This window comes from Aspergillus ambiguus, assembly GCF_047715705.1.
Source record: "Aspergillus ambiguus strain CBS 117.58 unplaced genomic scaffold BDV59scaffold_52, whole genome shotgun sequence".
In the NCBI taxonomy this organism is placed as follows: Eukaryota; Fungi; Ascomycota; class Eurotiomycetes; order Eurotiales; family Aspergillaceae; genus Aspergillus; species Aspergillus ambiguus.
This window is the reverse complement of record NW_027395565.1, coordinates 69758-86618: the sequence shown is the minus strand read 5'-3', so window position 1 is coordinate 86618 and position 16861 is coordinate 69758. Positions and strand designations below refer to the sequence as shown.

The 16861-nt window shown below is 47.1% G+C and overlaps 7 protein-coding genes across 7 annotated transcripts; 3 read left to right on the top strand and 4 right to left on the bottom strand.

Annotated features, from left to right (window-relative positions):
• Positions 1-230: 230 nt before the first annotated feature.
• Positions 231-1766, bottom strand: BDV59DRAFT_196288 (putative MFS transporter; the record flags this gene model as incomplete). Its single annotated transcript, XM_073692697.1, has 3 exons — positions 231-375; positions 446-810; positions 873-1766. The coding sequence occupies 3 exons, from the start codon at positions 1764-1766 to the stop codon at positions 231-233; spliced, it is 1404 nt and encodes a 467-aa protein (XP_073543435.1).
• A 2160-nt stretch (positions 1767-3926) lies between these two features.
• On the top strand, positions 3927-5742 carry BDV59DRAFT_196287 (Metallo-peptidase family M12-domain-containing protein; the record flags this gene model as incomplete). The annotated part of the gene is made up of 3 exons (XM_073692696.1): positions 3927-4020; positions 4069-5110; positions 5160-5742. 3 exons carry the CDS (start codon positions 3927-3929, stop codon positions 5740-5742), a joined length of 1719 nt encoding a protein of 572 aa, XP_073543434.1.
• Positions 5743-5820: 78 nt separating this feature from the next.
• Positions 5821-7261, bottom strand: BDV59DRAFT_196286 (uncharacterized protein; the record flags this gene model as incomplete). The annotated part of the gene is made up of 4 exons (XM_073692695.1): positions 5821-6167; positions 6224-6638; positions 6695-6802; positions 6857-7261. 4 exons carry the CDS (start codon positions 7259-7261, stop codon positions 5821-5823), a joined length of 1275 nt encoding a protein of 424 aa, XP_073543433.1.
• Positions 7262-7638: 377 nt separating this feature from the next.
• BDV59DRAFT_196285 (transcription factor domain-containing protein) lies at positions 7639-9734 on the bottom strand (the record flags this gene model as incomplete). Its single annotated transcript, XM_073692694.1, has 3 exons — positions 7639-8075; positions 8132-9515; positions 9546-9734. 3 exons carry the CDS (start codon positions 9732-9734, stop codon positions 7639-7641), a joined length of 2010 nt encoding a protein of 669 aa, XP_073543432.1.
• Positions 9735-10087: 353 nt separating this feature from the next.
• BDV59DRAFT_211002 (major facilitator superfamily domain-containing protein) lies at positions 10088-11909 on the top strand (the record flags this gene model as incomplete). Its single annotated transcript, XM_073695707.1, has 6 exons — positions 10088-10234; positions 10285-10429; positions 10487-10782; positions 10871-11551; positions 11602-11684; positions 11734-11909. 6 exons carry the CDS (start codon positions 10088-10090, stop codon positions 11870-11872), a joined length of 1491 nt encoding a protein of 496 aa, XP_073543431.1. The 3' UTR covers positions 11873-11909.
• Positions 11910-12017: 108 nt separating this feature from the next.
• Positions 12018-12855, bottom strand: BDV59DRAFT_188123 (Dabb family protein). Its single transcript, XM_073691358.1, has 3 exons — positions 12641-12855; positions 12475-12585; positions 12018-12406 (listed from the first exon to the last, which is right to left on the bottom strand). The coding sequence occupies exons 1-3, from the start codon at positions 12704-12706 to the stop codon at positions 12251-12253; spliced, it is 333 nt and encodes a 110-aa protein (XP_073543430.1). The 5' UTR covers positions 12707-12855; the 3' UTR covers positions 12018-12250.
• Positions 12856-14220: 1365 nt separating this feature from the next.
• On the top strand, positions 14221-15705 carry BDV59DRAFT_211000 (major facilitator superfamily domain-containing protein). The gene is made up of 3 exons (XM_073695706.1): positions 14221-14412; positions 14465-15431; positions 15492-15705. The coding sequence occupies exons 1-3, from the start codon at positions 14314-14316 to the stop codon at positions 15650-15652; spliced, it is 1227 nt and encodes a 408-aa protein (XP_073543429.1). The 5' UTR covers positions 14221-14313; the 3' UTR covers positions 15653-15705.
• Positions 15706-16861: the final 1156 nt, after the last annotated feature.

Genomic DNA, 16861 nt, shown 5'->3' with positions numbered 1-16861 from the left:
AACGCTTCAGAGCTTAGACTTGTGCCCCACTTAGGACGATGGCCATCGAACGGCGGTTCCTCCGTCCCAGCATCGCCCGTAGTAGAGCATGAATCGTACGATCAATTGTGGAACCGTGGACGTAAGCGAGGTTGAGCTAGGCGATGCGATATATCTTATCAACCGCAGTACGACCTCGGTCGAAGGATATGTACCGTTAATGAGTATATTGGAACCCATCCTGGCTACAGTTAGTTTACAATACGCACAATAAATGTTTCAAGGGAAGAGAATACAATATTCTGAATGGTTCGCTGTCCGTTGCGCTGCTGTCGATTACGGATATAGAAGTGCAGCGACATGATACCGACAAGACAGACAGAGAGGGCGTTCATGCTGTTTACGTTTGTGAGCCAACTGAAGAGCCAGGTGCCCCGAGGCTTCTAGTAAGGTAAGGGAAACTCACGCTGTATTTGACCATACAGCCGTTGGATACTGCGGCGCCTCTTGCTGCCGAACAAGATAACTTCCCGCCACCGTACCTAAGCTGTAGAAGACGCCGGCAGCCGCAATGGTAGTGGCCCGTTTCCACTGGTCGATCATGTTGTTGGCCAAATACGCACTCTGCATCGTGTAATTTGAGACGTATCCGCCTGTTGCCAAGAAGCACCCACTGAAGCGCCTGGCAACCTGATTTTCCGGCGGCTGGCTAACCATCAGGAGGCCGACAATGATACATATGCTATTGAAGATGACGAAGGGACCGCGGAGGCGAAACCTGTCTCCCAGGAAACTAGTTATAAGCAACGGGATGATGGACCAGTAGTAAGGCTAAATGTTGTTAGTGGATGCACAGGAGAATGCAGAGCTGTAAGGAGTGGGAGTGAACTTACTGGCGTGGATAATAGCATGGATGTATTACTGTCGAACCCCATTCCTTTGATGATAATTGGGAGGAAGTAACTTAATGAAGTGCTGGCCATGTTATTAGTGAAGGCCAACACGCAGAAGAAGTAGGTCTTCAGATCGAGGAGATTGATGGCAATTGTGCTCCAACGAAAGCGTTCCGCGATGACGACCTGCTTATCATTTTGGAGGCGCTTTACTGCAAGCTGGGATTCCTCCTCTGAGAGGAAGCAGAAACTGCTTTGCGAGTTTTCAGGAAAATCCACCATCCACCAATATGTGACGATGCCGATGATGGAGGCAGCGATACCGTGTACGAGGAACATCCACTGCCAACCGCGCAGGCCCGCACGACCATCGAGGTGGTTGAGACCAAAACTTATCAGTATACTGGTGGCCATGATGCAGCATTGAGAAAACTGCAAGTACGCAAAGCGGAAGGCCTGTTCGTTACGGCGGTACCAGGCGCTGACAAGGTAATTTGACCCTGGCAAGGCCCCGGACACAAATAACCCAAGAAGAGCCCGCATAGCAATCATCTGTTGCCAGTTCTGAATGAAGGCCGTGCATAGGGTGACCATACCGAAACAGAAAGTCGTGGAGCTCAATAATAGACGAGGGCCCAGCCAGCGTGTGGCCATGGTGGTCGGGAACTGGCCTGCGAGTAACGTGATGGAAAAGATGAAGATTGAGACCGAATACCGGTTGCCGTACAGGCCAAGATCATCGAACATACTGGTCACTGAAGCTGAGGAGAGGATACCACTATCGACGAGGTTTAGACTACAAAGCAAGCCACATATCGTGCAAAGTCGCAGGTCAACTTTGCGCCGGAGCCGCTTTTCCATCACCTCCGACTGCTCCGGTGTATCGGTAGACATTAGGTCGGATTCAACGAGCGCTGTTCCATCATCAATATTCGTGTTTGGACCTTTTGCATCCGATGTGAGCTCCATTGTGAACGGCTCACTTGCGGTTCCTGCTCTGTTGTATGAGGTGCGAGCGGGTGAGAGAGTTCGGGGAGCCGCAGGAGGTTGAAGTAGCTCATTCTGTTGTCAAATCCACTTGCACGAGCAAGGGATTCCATGTTTTCAAATGTGCGCCGAGTCGAAAAAGTATCCTTCCATCCTTGCGTCGCCAGTCTATCTTCGTGCATTATATGGCAACGTGTAGTGTCTAAAAGGGATACTATAGAGTATAGAGTTTGTCGGACCATTAAGACATTCATTTTCTTCCGAAGTTTGCAGGCAAAGGCAGTACACAGGTGGCGGAGAGAATTATGGTCTTATGTTAACATAAGACCTTGATTGAGGCATTTGGGCTCGATGTCAATCTCTCGATGAAGGGAGCGACCGAGCTAGACTTTGGGTAAGCCTGTACCAGACAGTACATATGCGATTGTCGAAAGAAATTAATTTGGCATATTAAAACCAAACTGAACAGTCCAAGGATGACCTCGCATCCCTGTCGCGCAATACCCGCAAATTTCTGTGTTCCTACCGGTAGCCCCCTTGCAGGTATAAGCCATATGTGTACCGTTTGGTTGAGGATGATAAAAAAGGAAGCAAATAAAGATTCAAATGAAAGAATATTGTGCCATTTCCACATTCTGAGACTCCCTATTTGTGCATATCAAGGCGCTGCTGAACATGTCTTGGAAATTTCGCTTTAACCTGGCAAAGAAGAACCTAGGCAATACCCCCCGCGCATCCACGAGTCATAGTATTAGATAAAACTCCATGCAGTATGCGAGGACAAGAATATGCTGTGAATTTGATAGGATATTTGCTTAAGCTTGGCTTGTTGACCTCTGGGATCTGCTTCCATTCTCAATGCGGCTGATTGGAATGACCCATCAGGAAATTCCGCTGGTATCGTGAGGAGCATCGATATGATGGACTCATAAGCTGCAGTATTGTCATCAAATATGAACCAAGAAGAAAATTCTGTACATTGACAATTTCTTCGCGTCAAATGAGATAGATCTGTGTCTTGCTATCATCTGCCAGCAAATCTTCGCCAACAAATTATTATTGTTTTCTTGATCGCACGGTAGACTCTTATAGTACTTTAGAAGTCTTAAATACCTATATCCAGAACGGAAATCTAGGCTGAGGATGTAATAGACGTCAGGTTACTCACGACCGTGACCTTCTAGAACGCTAGGAGGATCAGGAGAGCTAGTAGAATCCACTACAACGGGAGGACCCAGAACCTAAAAGGCTGAAGGCAGCAGTATTATATCATCGGAGAGCCATGCATCTTGCTGACAGGCCAAGATCTGATGGTGGAGCATCGACGGCAGCCGTTCTAGGAAACCCCATCGTCGTCATCCCGAGCCTTTCTAATCCGACCTGGAAGGCCAACATAGTCTTACCTTCCGAGAGAAAAGGAGCTCCCTATGTATGACGGTATGACGGTATGACGGTATGACGATGAGAACCGGTGCGTGGCGGATCCTCAACCGCGGATCTTTCGAAACCTTCACCAAACCGTAAATTTAGCATGCGAAGAGCCGACAACTTTAAGACATTTTTCAAAGAGGGGATTCTTTCTTTTCATTTTAGTTTTGGTCTATCTACAGATTCTCGCCATATCTCCGAAATATCCGTCCCTCGTAATCCGAGGACTTCCCTGGCAGTCATCAAAGTGGGCGCAGTGGCTGTGCCACACATGTCTTGGTGGAGTCGACTCTCTGAATAATATAGATTTCTCGAATTACTTTGTGCCAACATGGACAAGAAATCATGGCGCGGCGTGACCGAGTTATCCCAGTACCCGAAAGATGACGACGACGACTTCAACCAAGGCACGGCACCAAGCCCACGAGACTTTTGCTCGCTCACCAATATTCTCTACATATCCTGTACATATCCTCTAATTAGAGGGCCTAGAAAATATGGACTATCGCCTTAATAAAGGATTATTTTCTTTTCTCCCTCTATAAAAGTGTGGGATCACCGAGTGATATTCTTTTCCATGGTCTTGTCTATTAGACATCTCCAACCTACGATAAGCGTAGGACTTCCAATCCAACTGAAATGAGGGCATTGGGTGTGATAATTATATCAGCCATACTTCTGTCGTTGACATCCCCGACATTCGGTAAGCCGAGAGCTCCCAGCTGCAAATTTCGTCAGAATCTCCCAGAATATACCAATAACGCCTAGATTTGTTATATAGCATGGCTCGACAAAGGTTCATTTCGTCTAAAAGATGCAATATTGGAAACACAATCAAGGCTTGTCGACAATCCGTCGCAATTCAATATCACCGCGGGTATTTACGGCAAGGATCAGATCTTAACATTCATTCTCGAGAACAGCAATGTACTGGCTGAATCTGCTCACATACAATACCTGGACATTGACGGAAATCCTAAAGATGTTGAACTTCCAGAATACAATACGACAACCGGATCGGTATGGTTACGATCAACAGGTCAGCCTTGGGTAAACGTCGGATGGGCCAGAATCGTTCTGATACGTGATGGACTGCATCCATTATTTGAAGGGACTTTTACCGTCCAGTCCAAACAATATGACATAAGTATACAGAAGCGGCACAGATACGCTCTACACGGCAAATCACACGAGCTCATCGTCCGCCATGTCCCTTCCTCAGATATGGTGGGCGGCATAGAGACGGATCAGAGATTACTTCGGACTGGCTGTATGTCTACCCCGGGATTATCTCTTGCCAAAAGACACCTACAAGGGCGTGACGAAAATTATGTGAACAATATTGGAAGCACCGCAGGATGTCCCCAATCCAGACAGATAGCCTACATCGGAGTGGTGACGGACTGTACCTACTCTGCCGCGTTCGATTCGGGCGAAGCTGTCCAACGGAACATAGTCAACCTAGTCAACACAGCATCTGTGGTCTTCGAAAATAGCTTCAATATTTCCTTGGGGCTTCGCAACTTGATCATCAGCGATGGCCAATGTCCCAACAGAACCTCCGAGTTTACCGCATGGAACTCACCGTGTGCAAACGGGGATATGAACTGGCGCCTGAGCCATTTTTCTGCCTGGCGCAGTACCCATAGAGATACAAATGCGTACTGGACCTTGATGACAGACTGTAATAACTCTCAAGGAGAGGTGGGCGTTTCTTGGGTTGGAGATCTCTGCAACTCGGGATCGGGAAACTATTACGGCTCTCAGTCTGGCATCAGTGCGAACGTTGTTGCTCGAACCAGTGCCCAGTGGCAAGTATTTACGTATGTGCTTCCATTTATTTTACTTGATCTGTCAACTAATCTACTGTAGTCACGAAGCGGCTCATATGTTCGGGGCAGTACACGACTGTGACTCCGATACCTGTGAACAAAATAGTAATACGACGTGTTGCCCATTGTCAACTACAACTTGCGACGCGGATGGTGATTACATCATGAACCCATCATCCAGCAGATCGATTTCAAGATTTTCCCCATGCACCATAGGCAATGTATGTTCTCGCTTGGGCTCCGGGGACGTCAGCACCAATTGCCTGGTCCAAGGAGACTCCGCATTGAATACAACTGGAGTGAACGGTGGTCAATGCGGAAATGGTATAATCGAGCCAGGGGAGGCCTGTGACTGCGGAAACGGTGCATGTGGTGAACGTGAAGCGCGATGCTGCGACATGATGACATGTCAGTGGCGAGGCGGCGATGAATGTGTACAGTTCAATCCTGGAAGCGGTAGCCACAAATCCTGGGCGCAAAGACATCTTGGGCTCGTCATTGGCCTTTCTGTTGGTCTTGGAGGTGGTTTCATATTGCTAACCTTGCTGGGCGCGGGGGCCTATTGGTGGAAACGTCGCAGGGTTGGTAAACGGCTCAGCTCTTTGAGCAGTACAAGTAGTTAATAGATTTCTACATAGTCATGCAGTTATCAAGAAATGCTCTTTGCCTCAAGCTCTCGAAGAGATTCGAAGGCCCTAAGTTTAGAGTCTCTCCAAGGGGCCTTGCGATTTTCGCCGTGCAGTTTCATAAAGTTGATCCAGATCCTCCGACCAGATCCATTTCATTCGGTCCTGCAGCATTGCTTTAACGACCGGTAGACTCTCCTCAAAACTCAGTCCGGTTACTTCAGGTGTCCGCAACTCATACAGATCACCAGCCTGACGAGATGTCACCTGCACTTTTTCCGACCGTGGATAACGAATAGACTGGTATAAGTGTAGTGCATCCTGCAAACTGTATTGACAAGATGTATCCAAATGTCGGAAGTAGTCATCGAGTGCGCGGCCTAGTACGTATCCATCCTCCATTGATTGACCGGCTCCGGCCCCTGTTTTTTTATTAGCGTACTCTAAATGATGCGCGTAGTTCAAAGGGATTACCGACCTTGATGTGGACACATCGCATGGGCTGCATCTCCCAAGAGGGCCACTTTTCCATTAGAGAAGATCCATTGCGACGTGGACTTCCTGTCGAATAAGACCCACTTTAAAGGATTGGTGTTCATTTTCTTGATAACAGACTGGACCAGAGGCGCAAAGTTATTGAATTCGTCTTGAACCGCCTTCTTATCGCCTGCAAGTGTCCAGCTTTCTCGAACATCGCCTACCTTATCCCACGGCGTGGAAACAAAGGCGACAACGTTAATTATTTTATTATTGCTGATGGGGAACGTTAGAAAGTGCTTCCCAGGAGCCATCCATAGCGCTGCAAATGTGGACAGGTTCCATTCGTCTTTGATGTCTTCTACAGGGCAGAGGCCGCGATAGAGAACCATGCCGCCATACTGGGGGCTCTCATGCTGTTTCGATGTCAGTTATGGAATCTATTTATAAGATTTCGCTTTCAGGGTCGTACAATGTAATGTGAGCGAACAGCGGAGTGTATTCCATCAGCCCCTACAACCAAATTGGCCGATGCTGTGGTTCCGTCCTCAAAAGTAACATGCATCAATTTCCCTCGATCCTGTTTGATGAACATAAGATAATGCCCATCACGATCATATATTGATTGACTGACCTCAAGTTTCTGACAGCGTTTCTTCGTGTGCAACTGCGCCGCCCCTCGTTCTCGGATAGCGCGAACAAGTAGGTCTAACAGGTCTGCGCGATGCATTGGCAGCTGCGTTGTGTTCCCGTTCTTTGGGATATAGACCGTGTGCACTTCTTCGCCAGTGTCATACCGACGAAACGAAAGCCAGACGTTCTCCCGTTTTCCGGCGACGCGTACGGCCTGGTCTAACAGCCCGAGCTTTTCGAAGAGCTTTGCTGCATTGGGGCCGATCCCAACACCAGCTCCAATCTCGCTGTATTCAGGTGCTTGCTCATACACATCAATCTTAACGTATTCGGCGCAGTGATGATGGATGCATAGAGCCGCGAACAGGCCTCCGAGCCCGCCTCCGATGATGGCGATTCGGAACATGTCTACTACTGTAGGTATATTCAGCTTCTGGTGCCTTGTTTTATAAAGTCCTTCAATAATTAACCGCCAAGTATTCAAACTTTTATGATGCGGCCTCTTGAACTTATTCTGACGAACCGAGTTCACCAGATCTTTTAACTCCCCGGGGTCCGTTAACACCGCGGGCTATCTCCCCGGTACACCCAAGTTGGTGGAACGAGCATCGCCTCAATTCTGTTAACCAATAAATTATGCACAAAGAACGATATTTGTTCTGCTGTCAGTCAAGAATGAACCGTCATTCTACATCAGCATGTGTAAGGTACGAGTTCTTAGATGGTCGCTTTTGCATATTCCATTAATTTATAGTGTATTTATAATTTGCTTGGTAGTGAAGGCTATAGAGCAATGGGGAAAGAATGTAGTTCGTTGAACTGCCACAAAAGATCGTCTAAGTTCGTCGGGTCAAGATCTTCAAGTCGCGTCTCCAAGTCATCTGTAAGCACCCGAGTAAACCCAAACAGATCATCCAAGCCTGGAGGAGCTGGATCAGTTTCGTTTTCGACGCAAAGGGGAGTAGCTATATTGTGATATGACGGTGACGTAAGATTAATAGAGACATTGTTTACACATCTTTCCTGTCGAGAAGCCATCGCCCGATGCATATAATCCAGCATCCTTTGAAGAAATGTGTAGGCCCTATGTGCGAATGAATGATTGTCTGCCATAGCCTTGATCATATGTAAGGCTTTGTCGACTCGGCTGAGAGCTGGTTTATCATTGGAGTAGGTCGGGTCGACAACGTGGGAGACAAGGACAATAACAGCATTAAACACTGGGGAGGAAAGTTCAGTAAAGGCTTCACTGTGTCAAAAAGATATGGTAGCTCACAATAGTAAACGTTATACCAATCTAGACCCATAGTCTGTTTGGTTTGTTCGTGCCTCAAAGCGACAATCCCGACAGTATCCATCGCAGCAGAGACACATATCCTCCGACTATACTGCAAATTCTGAGTCACCAGTGGATCCTCCATTTGCTGTGGCTTTATTAGGATATGGAGTGTAGCGACTAAGGATTGACGATGTATCAGGATCCGAACCATATTCCCACGTAAGGCCAAAATCCATGGTGGCTCTTTGGCATCATTAGGATCGAGAACCAGGTGCGGCGGAAGAGCACTGTGCCATTCTTGATATTCTTTATCTCGGGTGATTACCATCTCCATTATCTTTCCCCGGTCATCCGTATTCTGCGGTAAATTCTCTAAGACTTTCTCAACAATCTGGTAGAGTTTGATAACTTGAATGGTGAACGACATCATCGACGGCCGTTTAGGCATGGGATATAGGAGTTTATCGTCACAGATACAATGGTCATCGAGATCCTCTGGTGGATGCACAGAGAAGTCGGTCAATCTCGTCATTGGTGGACGCCCGTAGATCATGCTCAAGTGCATATCCAACGTATACAGGGCATACCAGACACGTCTTTTTGTCTCGCGAATAGGAGGCGGCTCAGTATCTAGCGGTTCCTGATGTAGTCGGAGCCCATACGCAACGCGTATTGCGAGACCCAAAACGTTCCAACACTCAATCGAGGCATTGGAGCCTTGAAGGTATCTGGTTGCGATGGCAAGGGATTGAACATGTTCTAACGTCCAGTCTCGGAGAAGAGTTGGTTGCATTAGCATCATGGCAATATCATAATGCTCTCTAGCTGCAGCAGAATTGCGCATGGACCAGTGTGAGGTACAGAGCGCAAAGATCATGTTAAGCAGAACAAATTCTGATCTGTATCGGGGCCTTTCTTGGATAGGACATTGTAGTGTTGCCTCCAATCTTGGTCGCACGGTCGGTACATGGAACAGAGGTCCAAGGACATGGCGGAAATTGAAGAAACGATCCAGGATTTCTGAAGCGTTGGAAGGCAAAGAATACAGATCAACTTCTAGAAGGGATAGATAACTTGTTCGCACATCATGGCTAGTTTCTATTGATTGTGCCTGTATCTTGTTGTGGCCATAGAGAGCAGACAATATCATCTGCGGAAATGATACTCCACCGATGGATACATTCGCATCTACAACAACGGACGAGGAGTCCTTTTGCGCGGATGCGTCCGCAGATTCTTGTCTTGAAGGAGCGGGAGGATCCAGAACCGTCTTGTTGAGATCTGAGTTTCTCTCCAAAAATCCCAGGCGCCGTTCGAGAGATTGTAAATAGCTGGAAGTTTTATTAGCAAACACTACTTCCACGATATTCGGGCACGATATCTGCGCCTGGGTGACCTACTCCTGGTCTACCAGTACAGATTTACTCGCTCTCCCGGATCTTCCAGGTTGGTCAAATGCACAATCCCGCTCGTGGCTGGAACATGTAGAGCACACAGGACGGATCCCGTCGCATTTGGTCTTGAGTGATCGACAGTTTATGCATGAGACAGGCACTCGGTTACGGCGCCTCTTGCTGGGTTCCCTCGTGTCTCTGGTCATGCTTAGCTGGGTGGCCTGTCGTCACTGGAAAATGCAGGACAAGGGTGGATGAAGGAACTGTTTAAACTCCGCGTTTGTATCCTAATCCACGTGCGTTCCCCCGCATTTTGACTCTGTGGGGTCGACTCGTATTGGAGCGTCTGGGCTATCGGGCTCTTAACTCCCCGAGACTTGAATAGTAAAAGAGTGGGGATTTACGCGATGCCGTCTGTGTCTCCTACAAAGTATATGAACTGGAATACAATACAATTGTATGGCTGTTTCTTGCAGCACTATACCGAAGTGTTCGAGGCAGACCCTGTACTTCAACAGGCTTCTTTTGGCACAATCGATTGTTAAGCTCTTCAGCCATTATGGATTGTGAGAAGGGCCCGGATACTGGTGAAAAGATTATAGAATCCCAGAAACAAAACGAAAGATCCGATAAAAGAGCATTGATTCGAGACAGCCATGGACTTCCTCTTGTTCCTCAACCCTCTTCCCACAAGGATGACCCGTTGGTATGTGACTACCCTCAAATCAGACCACTCGATCAATTTAACCAAAATAGAACTGGCACCCAGCTATGAAGCTACTTGTTACGCTGCAGGCGAGCTGGCTGGCATTGCTGGGACCCATGGGCTCAGCTACTCCAAATCCCGCATTTGTCCTGATGGCCGATGCTTTCAAGATGCCTGTAGTGGAGATAAGTTACGGTGAGCTCTGATTTATTCTAATAGGGACCTAGAATTGATTAACATGACCTATTCTAGAATTAACGGTATTTCTCGTCTTTGCAGGTCTTGGACCTCTTATTGCTAGTCCTTTCGGAAATGGATACGGTCGTAGACCGGTATATCTTCTTGGGAATTTAATCGCAGCTGTTACCAATATTGGCGCTGGATATTGTAATACCTGGAGTGGAGTTTTGGTCACGCGTGTATTCAACGGGCTTGGTGCGGGCGCAACTATCGCAATGGGTGCAGCTACCATATGCGACCTGTACTTTGTACATCAACGCGGTGTATACATGGGAATATATACACTGTTTCTCACGAACGGAGCACATGTATGTCAGCCCCCCTTACTTCCTTTTTTTTTTTTTTTTTAATATTATCTCCACGGAAAAATCGGCTTCTTACTCCATCTATGCGCAGTTGGCTCCTATTCTAGGAGGTTTTGTGGCCGAATATCTCGGCTGGCGAGCTTGCTTCTTCATCCCTGGCTATGTTCAGATAGGGACATTTATTATGACGCTTTTCTGCCTTCCTGAGACCCTTTATTCACTGGACGACGATCCCGAGCCTACTTCGTATAGGCAGCAGACGTACTTGGAGAACCTGATATTTAAAAACAGCCGTGTCCCAGGTCGTCGGCCCCGTCTTGGAGATTTTACACGCCCATTTAGTATGTTGAAGTGCATTGTGATCTTGCTCCCAGCCACTTTCTACATGACCTGCTTTGGCTATGGGTCCGTGCTTTTCGCCCTCACAGGCGCAAAACTCTTCACTCACTTGTATGGCTTTACCACTCCACAGACTGGTTTGATGCTCAGCGTGCCACTCTTAATTGGGTGCTTTATCGGAGAACTCAGTGCTGGATGGGTCACTGACCTGATGTCAAACCGGTACGCCCAGAAACACAATGGCGAGCGACTTCCTGAGGCACGGTTAAATGCCCTCTGGGGAGCACTGCTTATTCCAATTGGCATTATAATTGAAGGTGTCTGCTTAACTCACAGCGATAGCGTCAGCTGGGTTGGTTCAGCTTTCGGGATGGGTATTGCTAATTTGGGATTGCAAATCGCAACAACGGTGATTTATGCATACACTACAGACGTCAGTATTTTATTCAAGCCTTGTTGAGTAGTTCAAACTGACAACAGCAGTGTTATAGACCACAAAGTGCAGAAATATCTACTATTCTCAATATATTTCGACAGATCTTTTCCTGCTTAATCTCTTTCTATGCGTACGTTTACTTTTAACATGGGTTGATTTAACTAATGCTTTATTGACAGACTCCCTTTTGCTGCAAAAGCGCAAATCCAATACGCATGGCTGACATTTGCGCTTATTAATGTGACTTTCCTTGTTCCCGTCCTTATACTAAGGATATATGGGCCACGATGGAGAAATCTTCCGTCCCAAAAGATATAGAATCTTGGAAGCCGATAACAATGAAGAGTTATAATACACGCCGTCGATTTGCAAGACACAAAAGACTCTGAATAGAGCCTAAGAAGTCAAAGCATAGCGAGGCTCAAGCGTTCCTCTGAGCCTACCACAAATGGGTGAACGGCATCCGATATTGTATAGAATGCTCTATACCGATCTCGCAGCCTGGGGCTTACTCTGTCATTTGGGAGACAGACTAACTTTCCCATCAATTGCCTTAACCTAACTACTTTCTGTTATAATGCCATCAGCCATATCTATTTCCGAAAACAGTGGTGCTAGCCGGTATAGAATGGAAGTATGGACGTGTCAGACACAAGTCTAAGATATATAAGGTCCTTGAAACCGAATGATTACAGCTTAGAATACGCTGGGAGTGAAATCAATAACCTGTGCCTTTTCGATCACCCCATCGAGACTCCGAATGAATTCCTGATGAGTTTGATCTTCCTTGACATAATAATCTCGATCGGCAGCGCTAGCGAATTCAACCACAAAAGCATGCGTGATGCCGTTCTTTCCGCATAATTATTATACTGCCTCAAGTCGTACGAGTTAATTAACTCTAGAGCTGTGGGACATACCTGGATCCCTTCAGGAGAATTGTCTGCCCCACCCGAAGAAAGTCGGATATACGTCTTTTGAGTTGTGGGATGAATGCATTTATCCTTCAGAGCAAGCATGCGGGAGCAAACCTAAAACAAAAATAAGCAATCATGTTCCACAAGGTAGTTCCGCTTGAACATATACATCTCTGACGACATCCGGCGTCGTGTCAGTTTTGAACTGGAAAAGGACTATATGGGTTATCGACATTGCAGGCAAGATATCGAGGGGAAGAGCGGTGCTAGTTCAATGAATGAACCAGAAAATGAAGCAAAGAAAGGTTACTATAGCTAGGAATCCCGTTAGTTGGCGAATTAATGACATTGCATCCAACGAGATAATATTTGACGTCCATAACGTGTTGTGCGGGGTAACAAGGAGTCCGCGGAGTCAGGTGACACAACTAGAGTGACCTTTTCAGTCAATGTTTATACGCATGGATTTATATCTCACCAGCGGCTTCGGAGGGCCCACATCAAAAGCACTTCAAATAGATTCAGCTTTTTAAAAGCTGTAGAGCATGCAGTATTGTTTGGACCGCGCACAAAAGAATAGATATATCTCCAATAATTGGCACCAGCCAGAACGTCCAGTATTGCAGGGTATTCCGCCTATCGTGGAATAGACCGTTAATGGCTTTAGAGTGTGCGTCTCTGAGCTCCTCCGCAATGAGCTTAACTCGCCCCCAAAGAACAAGAAAATCGCGAGTCGTGAAGTAGATCGGCCGGTTCATGAGAAGCAATACCAAGGAGTCTGCAATATGACTCTTCGTGCACATTAATGGCAGAAGAAAGTCCAATCGATAGCCCAATGCAGCCGGTGGCTCCAAGATTTGGCGGAACAGCTTTTGAGATAGCCAAGAGATCGCCTGGACAAGAGGGCAGCTCGAAAGAAGATTCTGTCTCTACCCTTGGCAGCATGCAATAAATAGCAGTGTTATTTCGTGTTAAACACTCTGCCCTATGCAAGGGCGGTGTTAAGGGGTCTCAAGAGGCAACTAAATGCCTACACCACAGCGTGCTTCCCGTAACGACACAACTGGAAAGAGTGGATAGATTGTACGGTATTCTACCTGATCTTTAATGCATATCTCTCTGTTTGGATCTAGAAAGAAATGCTGAATGTGGTGTGATAGTGTGAGACATTCTAGTCGGAGAAATCCGCTGCAGGCTCTACAGATCTTTTAGAATGAGTGGCGCAAGGTAGCTAAGAAGGCCCTAAAGCAAGCCGTGAAGTAAAATTAACCTTATATCCTGTTCCAAACTTTACGATCCTCCGATTGAATTGTCGTTTATAGACTTATGCTATTTGAACGTCACAAAATCATCGACTATCTACGAATGCCTGCGACATTACAGCAGAAAGCAGTAGACCAATGGCTGTGCTATTTCGTTTGGCTGGATTAGGCTTTAATACGGAACATAATCTTGACTACTAAGTCATCATTCCCCCATTACATCACATGAGACGAGAGTGCAATGGCAATGCGAGCACCTTGGACATGAATCATGTTCTGAAGAGGTCGGGCGGCGAAATCCGGAACAATGCATGGGGACCATAACCCCTAGCTCCAGCCAAGGGAAGGGGGGTGGGGGGTTGGGGTTGTGTACAAGACTAATTAATATTAGCTCTTAGCAACTCTCTAAAAAAGTACTAGATACGCAAACATATGATCCTTTTATTTATCTGATATCACGCACGAAAAAGCCCTACTTTCGGGTAGTGCTACAAATATCAAACACTCGGTGAACGAACAAGTAATGGTTGGGACCACAGGTAAGTGACAAGGGAGAATAGTTAGATCTAGCCGCCTAACAATGTATTGTCAAGCTTCTGGCCCCCCTAATGGGGGTTACGGTTGGGTTTGTGTAGCGTGCGGCTGCGCTATTACAACCCACACATTCGGTATCGTTGGCGTGAGCACCCTAGTACCCATAGTTGCACAATTAGCTGACGCAATTATGAAAGGCATTTGGCGTTTTTCTCTCGCACTATTTGGATGCAAATGTGTATCCTGGCACGTCGCCCATGGTATACGCCTTGATTGGAGGCATTAGCTGCTCCCAAGGTTGGATTACATCCCCACTAGCAGCAACCATAACAAGGCTTTGGGGCACAAGATCAACCCTCCTACTCGGAATCGTGCTTCAAACGCTGGGCCTTATCTTGGCTTCATTTAGCACACAAATATGGCACCTTATTCTTACACAGGGGCTTCTCTGCGGATTTGGAATGCTCCTGTTATATATCGAGTGCGCTTACATCCCGGCTCAATGGTTTAGCACTAAACGCAGCTTTGCAACTGGCCTAACAGTTGCAGGGTCTGGTTTGGGTGGTGCGGTCTATAGCTTAGCCGCGCGGTCCATGATAAGCAATATTGGTCTGCCATGGGCATTTAGGGCCCTCGCGATAATTACGTTTGTTGTGAACGGGGTCAGTGCTTTGCTCATACGAGACCGCAATAAGGAGATTGGTACAAGATCTGTTGCCTTTGACTGGAGGCTTTTTAGACGTCTGGATTACCTGCTTGTCCTTGCGTGGGCTGCTCCTAGTATGATGATGTTCATCATCCTAGGCTTCTCTCTTTCCGACTACGCAAGGAGTATAGGCCTAACCTCGAGCCAGGGTGCATTGATTACTGCTCTTTTTAATATTGGCCAGATATTTGGTAGGCTTGGTGTTGGCTTTATTAGTGACATGTTCGGGCGCATAAGAGTGGCAACCATGTTTACATTCTTTAACGGAGTGCTTTGCTTTATATTTTGGAAATTTGCTACATCCTATGCCTCAATCGCTGCGTTTTCAATAGTCAGCGGACTATTCAGTCCCACCGTTTGGTCTGCACTAGCTCCAGTGGTGACCGAGGTTGTTGGCGTGGAAGGTGTCCAAAACGGTATGACTATGTGCTGGATTGTCATTTCGGGCCCGATTTTAGGTACGTTCAGCCCTGAATTGCACTAATCGACTAGCGATAACCATGAACAAACCATCACAGCCAGCGAACCGATTGCACTTGCAATTGGAAAGAACACGAGTATTGGATATTTGGGCATTCAGATGCTTACAGGGGCCCTAAGTATAGGTTCTGCCCTATCCTTAGGCATATTAGACATGGCTAGGCGCTGCAAGTCATCTGCCAAAATAGAGGAGGAGTGATGATTGAGCATCGGTTCTCAACTATGCACATGACCATCCGGGTCGCGTATGGGTTTCGACAACCAGTCACTAGCCTTCCAACGGCGGGAGCATCAGGAAGCTATGTATTGCATTCAAGCTGAAACAAATCTAGGGTGTGGTATAACGAGCGACAATTTGGCATATAACCAAAAACATACTCCTGACGGGACGAGTGATGTATACCCCTCAGATAGAAAGAAATTGCAGACAGATCAGTCGGTGTCATCCAGAGCATACATATAGGCCAGATCAAAAGGTCGGACGACCTCATTGCTGCATCGGACCTCTCTCTGGACGCCATAGAAGCTATCGTCAATCCATTGCGGGAACGAAGGAGCTCAAGTGGGAATCACTGGGCCGTAGTCGATGCTAGGATAAAGTTGCAGATGAGCTTCGTTTCCTGACCGACAGCCAGCATTGTGAGACTCTAAGACCGCCTCTGGGAGCACTGAGATATCCGAGAGACCCTGCACAATTAACGGAGGGCTCTCGACTCTACCTTCGCCCCGTGCTATGAGGTTTTGCATCGCCTCAAGAGCATAATACACTGTAGGCTTGGGTCGCAGAGGTCAACTACCTCGGTAACATCAAGGCCAGTCACTAAGGATTCCATCGACGGATAACACGCCTGATCAAGCGTTGCAAGCTCAAGTCGCTTCCGAAAGCTAGGTAGAAGCCAGTTTTGGGGGTGCTTGGGAAATATAAGCCTCAGACCGAGGACGATCCTCTCCGAGATCTCCCAGTAAGCCCCGAGAATATGTGACATCGGACGAAGATGAGCTTAGAGCTCTTGAGCAGCAAACAGAGCCATTTATTTTATTCGAACGCGGATAGCGGCCTAAGCCGAAGGGTCTCAGCGAGTGCCCAAACGGTACCGCCGCCTTGAGAATGGCCTACACTCATCCACTCATCAGTGAGCGCGGGGCCAAACAATTTCTGAGCGGTTGCAATGGACTAGTATATGCCATGGGCCTTTGCTGGTGAAGCTGGTACAGATAGATAATATAATTGTTCCCAAGGCCGGTATAGTCGGTAGTGATGACTGCAAATCCCCGTGCAATAGAAAATGCCCAGCTGTCGTACTCATACAAATAGGGTCTAGCCGAAGGGGCACAGCATATCCATATGTATTCATTTCGAATGTCCATTATTTTAGATGCAGAAACAGACGATGAATCCTACCAGTCA

Excerpts from the sequence above, each read along its gene's own strand:
- BDV59DRAFT_211000 (XM_073695706.1), top strand. The coding sequence starts at position 14,314 with ATGTATTGTCAAGCTTCTGGCCCCCCTAATGGGGGTTACGGTTGGGTT. Across the intron at positions 14,413-14,464 it reads ACACATTCGGTATCGTTGGC|GCATTTGGCGTTTTTCTCTC; the intron begins GTGAGCACCCTA and ends CAATTATGAAAG. Across the intron at positions 15,432-15,491 it reads CATTTCGGGCCCGATTTTAG|CCAGCGAACCGATTGCACTT; the intron begins GTACGTTCAGCC and ends AAACCATCACAG.
- BDV59DRAFT_188123 (XM_073691358.1), bottom strand. The coding sequence starts at position 12,706 with ATGTCGATAACCCATATAGTCCTTTTCCAGTTCAAAACTGACACGACG. Across the intron at positions 12,586-12,640 it reads CGCCGGATGTCGTCAGAGAT|GTTTGCTCCCGCATGCTTGC; the intron begins GTATATGTTCAA and ends TTTTTGTTTTAG. Across the intron at positions 12,407-12,474 it reads ATTCTCCTGAAGGGATCCAG|AACGGCATCACGCATGCTTT; the intron begins GTATGTCCCACA and ends TTATGCGGAAAG.